Here is a 6,797-nt window from a genome sequence, read left to right on the forward strand (position 1 = left end):
AAGGGAGAGCTGATGGGAAATTGGCACCAGGGCCGAATCTTGGAGGGGTGGCTCAGGAGATCAGCTGACTCATTTCCGACGAAATTGGCCTCTCGAAGACTTCTCTTTGATTTTAATCGTGCCAACCATAGGTCGAAGTTAATACTGGACTACGGTGAATGTCCCACAAGCTATCTTCAGCGTGACGCCACTGGTTGGTAATTGCATAGTGCGGCAAATCATGTCTACGCTAGACGGAATCCTCCGTAAAACGAAATTAACGTTAATGTTTTCGATTACGAATAGAGTTTAAAACACGTTCTTCGATCGCTGATGCGGCCCCGAAAAAAAACGACTGGGTCCGGGTTAGCTGTTCAATCGTGCCATACCGAATCCGTTGATTTCACAAGAACATAGTTATTAGTCTATTCATTTACCTAATATGTATATTGTTGAGTAGACACTATGTTCCAACTAGGGCATACATCTAATATCACTGTTGTAAATCTCACGGCAAACGCCGAATATGTAAGTCACGGCAGTTCGGCTACGACATCCATCTATTATGGCCGAACTCCATACTGCTTTGATGTAGAGATCCATACTCGTAAGTTATTTTATAAGTTAAACCTAAATAATAATCTAAACAATATCTCTTTGTAGTATTAAGATCCGTTCCTTTTACTCGTATGTTCCCGAACTACGGTATAATACATCCAAAAAGGACTAGAAAACCTCCCCCAAGCATCATATATTTAACTGGTCGACCCCGACCACGTTACACCGGGCGATGTACCTGTTCTTCGGGAGTTGTCGACCGTCCGGTTACGAAAACCGTGTTGTTCTACGTGCGTTTTCGCGACCGTCGTGTCCTCGGAGTTAATTTCGAGTTCTTTATAATGCCTGACTCCTCCGTACCACCCCTTGAATTATCAGATCTTCTCTCGATTCGCAATGATGCACACGAGTCGATTACGTGCACTTGTGTTTGAGAAACAGTGTTTGAAACGATAACAACATGTTGGCGACACGTATCACAATCATCGAATTAAAACAATAGAGTCGTCCACCCACACCCGTTCCACGGTACGGTCCGATTTTGATTCCACGTGTTACCTACCGTGGAAATGTGTAACGTTTCCCAACGGAATTAAATCGACCGGATAAATCGGGTAAAAAACTGTTGCGATTGCTTACCGAGCAACGCGTAAATAATGTTGTCCACGGTAATTCGGTAATGCGGCTACACTAGCCGGATAACATAATCGTTTTGTAAGAGCAATGACAGAAAAGTCACATTCTACATGTATAGTTTAGTGCTTTTGGAGTTACAATACCAACATCATTTTTCTTCGAATCGCAATAATTTGCAATACGGTAATATATTACCATAATTTCCTATCCCCTTGACGACGACGTTCTTATATTACAGTATAATTCATTATTGATTATAAGACTATACATAGAACACGGGTATTAAAATTTATCATACAGTTACTAAAAGTTATAAAATATTTGCTTTTTCACGATATCGATTTACTGAATACATGTACTTATACTTAAAATTATTTCTTTCGATTCTCAAAGTGAACCGATAAAATTATTAGTGATTTAGTCTTACAGTGACTTCTCAGTTTTTCTTCTTAAAGCACTTTTCGAATACATAGAATCTTTATTGAAAGCTTATAGTCTCGTGGATAAAAATAACAGTACAATTTTAAACTAAATTAAGACATTTTTAGATAAGGGATCTGGCAGAGATAAAAATTTAATTGGTCATGTTTCGATTTTCTCAATAATTATTATTTTAAGTATTAAGTAAAAATGTAAGAAGCTCGAACCGTAGCCTTTTTGGTGTATTGAGAAAAAAGCCTGCACTGAATTTCGAGTCTAAAGTACTGTGATTTTAATAAAAGCGTATCATCTGAATCATTGTTTACGAGTTTCAAGACAATGCTTTCAGATCACAAATTACTCGATCAACGAATGTAATAAATTTTTTTCAAAAAGTCTACCAAAAAAAAAAAATAAATAAATAAATAAATAAATAATTCATTCATTTCCCCCACGGTTAATCTCTATTATCTAATTTTCAAGTCTGTAATAATATGAAATTACTTTAATCGGATACAAGTCGATAATTACTTATTACACGAGTAACTACGTCCTTGCGGTACTTAATTATAATGATGGTTTAAAGTTTATTTAGCTGTGAATGATTTAAATTGATATCGCAAAACTCCGTGATGTATTAATAACCTACGAATAACAGATATCCGTATGTACGTAAGCCATTATCGTCAATGAAGTGAAGCACGGTTTTCCTAATGCATAAGATGATTCGATATTTCGTAGTGCAATATTTATATTCAACAAGTCCCAATTAGCCGTATTATTGAGCAATCGCATGGTGTGATTACCAATACAGATTACGAGTCCAACACGTGCGAATCAGCAACGCTGTATTAATTAAAAAAAAAAAAAAAAAAAAAATCGTACAAAAATAAACCGTTCACGGTAACAAAAGCGGAGCGGCCAAAAATCATATTACCGAATTATGAGATAAACGGTGTACTTTGTTATGTTTACCGTCGTCCACACGTGTTGCCGACGGAGCACATCACGCCCGAATGACCAGTGCAGTCGTAGGATTCGCGTTTTTCTACATTCAAACCACTCGCGTTTCGACATAATGCACAAATAAACAATCAACGTTACACGCAATATTTTTATCGTGGCTATTATGATCTGACTTGAGTGGCTTGATTTGGGTTAGGGGGAGAAGGGGAACTTATGCGTATGCCGCAGTCTAGAGTTCACCTATTCCGAAGTCAGCGCATCTTCGAAATATAAATATGTCTTTTGTAAAACCATTAGCATGTTGTAAATCAGAGAAAATGAGACCGTACGAATACTTATGTACAAATCAAATATTGCGACCGATTTGACGTCTTCTTCCTCCCCCTTTGGTAGAATGAGCCACCGAGTCGGCAATTTAATAAAAACACGTAACGAAATTACGCCACTGTCTAACTAATGCACCGCTGCCCACATTATACGTTGCGCGTTTTGTTGACGAATTACGAATTTTTTTTTTATGTTTTGTCTTACTACATTATTACTGTCAGCGCCGGTGGGATGTTTTGCACGGCCTGGGGTAGATTTTGTCACGAGCCCTAGATATTTTTTCGTGAAACTAAAATATTTTTTTCTTAGACGCCCTAGTACTCGTATACCATATTTTTCTATTATACATAAATTATGTAAAAATATATATTATCATTGAAGCGTCAACAATATATTATTGTTATACTATTTATACTACAATAAAGGTACCAACTAAACATAATCTTGAAGTTGAGATTAAAATACCAGGTACATTTTTCCCAAGACTGGGGAAATAGTTGTTCAACTACGAAAATAATATTATATGGTAGGCTTACGAATCTTTGAATTCCATGAAAGGCGCGGGGCCCTGGGCAGTTGCCCCTTCTACCCTGCCCTTCTGCTGGCGATGATTGTTATTGTAAAACTATCACCGTGCATTGCAATACAATACTCGTGTACTCAACAGTGAGATTTGTGCCGTAATCATATTGAAAACTGTTGCTGGCAGGTTTTGGTTTCTTCTGATTGTCCATCCTATTCGGGAAAATTCGAACGATTGATTCTTTCGTCATGTTGAGAGGAGATACTATAGAATTTAGCAACGCGTGTACGTATCAAGATTGTTATGTCGAAACAACTTTTTACCGAACGACCAAAACGTGATGTAACAATACGGCCAGGCAAATGAATCTAAATAAGGATCGGCCTACAGTGGAATACCCGTGGAAATAACAATGTTTCACGGCAATTATATTAAAACGAAGTATCACTATTATTAACAGTCCAACTAGTTGCCATTATTGTTTGCACTTCTAACGAGACCGAGTAAGATCCATAAGTACTAACAACATTATGCTTACGAATGAGAAATTAATGTAGTTTTGGTCGTTTTAATAATCTTAAACAAAGAATGAGTAAAGAAAACAATTTTAATTTATCATAATATTCTTCCTTATTCCACGTCGTTTTAAACGTAAGCGTGCACTGCAAACACAACGGATAATATTCCGCTGCCAACACATTTCCCTCTTGTGTGCAAGTAAGACGACATTAAAAAAAAAAAAAAAAATTTTTGAACGATAATACCCAATTTCTATTTTATTTACTTGATTTTTTTACTCGTATTTTTCAAAAAAATCTTTTTTGGCAAAAACGCATTCTCGAAAACGTGTGGAAATTTTTCAAAAGATTAAATACATATTAATACGAACAATATGCTATCATACGACACCTATTGTTATCCCAGTCGAAATTAGTCATTCAAACGGACGTATCCGAGTTGGGGTCCCAGATAATATTTATGATAAAGATAAGCAACTAACTGGGTCCGATTATAAAAACAATAACAATCGAGTTCAGTCCGACCGTAAAAACCATAACATACTAGTTCAGTCCGACCACTACGATAATAAAACCCATGACTTACAAGTATTGATATACTTGAAAATATTAAAAAAATTATTAGATTTGAGTTTGTAAAAGCTCTATCATTTAAATTTTTACCAATTTTGTAGATTTTTAATTTTTTTAATCATTTAATTTATTTATTTACCATATACTAGTATTTTAATCTTCAACTAATAATTATAGATTATATATTTGAAACTTTTAAAAAAAAAATCATACCTGTATTCTAATTTATAAGTAACTGGAAGTCCTAAGTCTGTAAAAATGAGAAGCAACACTTTTTTTTCCTTTTTTTGTATAGACCCAACTAGTGAACTACCTGATAAACATTGGGACCTAACTGGTCTAAACAAGGATCTTCGGAACCCAACTTGTAAATTCCTATTCAATCAGATGCGTCGCGGGTATTATTCAAGTTTATTTCGTGTCGAAAACTTTTGATGACTAATCCTTTTAATCTACAGCCATCTACAATGCTTGATGCTTCCACATCAACTAATATACGCTACCAGAGATGACGCACACGTGACTCAGTAAGCAAGCATTGTTTATTCTTTCCCGTGCAATTTTCAAAATATACGAATGAATTTTTAATGTAATTCAATATGTTAATTGAGTTATTGCATGTAAAATTGCATCGCGTGACCATTATTAATTATTTTTCTTTTATTCGGTTCGTCAACCGAATCCAATAAACAAATACCGATCTACAATATCTTTTTTTTTGAAACACATAAGCTATTCAATTTAATACGTGTTCGAAGTTTTTCTTAATCAATGCATTTAGGTCATTTTGTCTTAGGGTGTAATTTAATATTATTAGGTTCGTTAGTTTAAAATAATGGGTTAGCAGTAGGTAACGCTTGTAATGCTAGTCTTTAGATTTTCTAAATTCATATTTTGTCCCGGGGCACCAAAACTAAAAAAAAAAACTAAAATTAGCCGAAGCAATCGTTTGGATTTCAAAAGTAAAAGATAAAAAAGGAGACTCGCAAAGAATATGATTTAATCTCGAAACGTGTCCGTATCGATCTCGATCGTTTCTGTGATAAAAGTTACCTTCTATAACGCGTTCGCGTTCCCTTCGACAAACGAAACTATTAAACTAACCTAACCTAGTATGTTTTCCCGGTTAAAAATAAAATAAAATATCTCGTAAAATCGAAAACGAACAAAAAATCTACCAGTCGAGAAAACGAAAAAAAAACGATAGCGGAATAGTTTTGCGACCGATCGGTCGCAAAAGCCGAACGCGATAACCCGTGCACCATCTAGCGGTCGGGCGCCGCGCCGAGCTTTGGTCACTCACATTTTACCCTTCGGCACGGACATGTTCAGACGCCTGAGCACCACGTTGCTGCCGTCGTAGATCTTGACGGCGTCCCTGATCACGACGGCCATCTCGCCGGCGCGCTGGTGCCGGTCCTGCGAAACGTCCTCCATGCGGCTGCTGCGGTCCTGCGGTCGCGTCCTGCGAGACACGGCACGACGACGGCGTCTCGATGTGAACGGTGCGCGCCGTGGTACACCCGGTTTGGACCGCGCGAATGGTCAACGGTCTGGCGGAGCACGTGCGTTCGTGACGGGACGGCGATTCGGTACAGACGTAAAGCGCGCGCGTAGGGTCGGAAACCGGCGAGACGACTGACGGTTACGAGTCCGAACGTGTTCGCCGGCGCGCGTTCGTGGAGGAGAACCGGTTGCCCGTCGCGTGTTTTAGAGGTCACCGGAACGGAAAGATAAATAACACAAGAAAATACGCGAACGCGCGCGTGCGCGACCGCCGGAATTCGTCATCGCGACGTGTTGGCGGTTTTTGGTTTGGTTGTTTTTTTTTTGTTGCCTTTTTTCGTATCGACACTGGCGCACACTCATTCTTACCGACACGGGTCGAACGTATTATATTAATACCCACCATTCACCCATAAACATTAGCAAAGCAACTCCAATACAGGTGATTTTGGAGCTTGAGGTAGTGGGACTTAAGGCATGACCCTTGGGTCCAATCAAGTTTCACGTGTTCGGAATTGAAACAACGTTTAGAAAATTGCAAATATTTTTAATCGCCCAATTTTTTTCGAAGGGTCGACCGACGCCCTTGACCCATGAGGTGTGCGCCATTACTGCGTATCGATCTCGATCCTTCCAAAGGAACGCTATTACGTTTACAATTATCGGTTCTCGTTCGTCGAGTATCGCGCGTTTTTCACTTAACGCTCGGACCGCTGAAGACGATCCGTCGCACACAACGGCAACTACGTTTACACCGATTTCACCCCTCCCCCCCCTTTAAACCTCTTTTT

The 6,797-nt window shown here is 38.3% G+C and overlaps 1 protein-coding gene across 1 annotated transcript in view; it reads right to left on the reverse strand.

Annotated features, from left to right (window-relative positions):
• Positions 1–6,151, reverse strand: part of LOC112693260 (ABC transporter G family member 23-like) — a 28,317-nt gene extending 22,166 nt beyond the window's left edge. The window contains exon 1 of the mRNA XM_025568245.1: positions 5,804–6,151. Within this exon, the coding sequence (XP_025424030.1) occupies positions 5,804–5,937 (134 nt within the window). The 5' untranslated portion in view covers positions 5,938–6,151. The remainder of the gene's footprint in view (positions 1–5,803) is intronic.
• Positions 6,152–6,797: the final 646 nt, after the last annotated feature.

This window comes from Sipha flava, unplaced genomic scaffold (genome assembly GCF_003268045.1).
Source record: "Sipha flava isolate LNK unplaced genomic scaffold, YSA_version1 83_pilon_pilon, whole genome shotgun sequence".
NCBI lineage: Eukaryota > Metazoa > Arthropoda > Insecta > Hemiptera > Aphididae > Sipha > Sipha flava.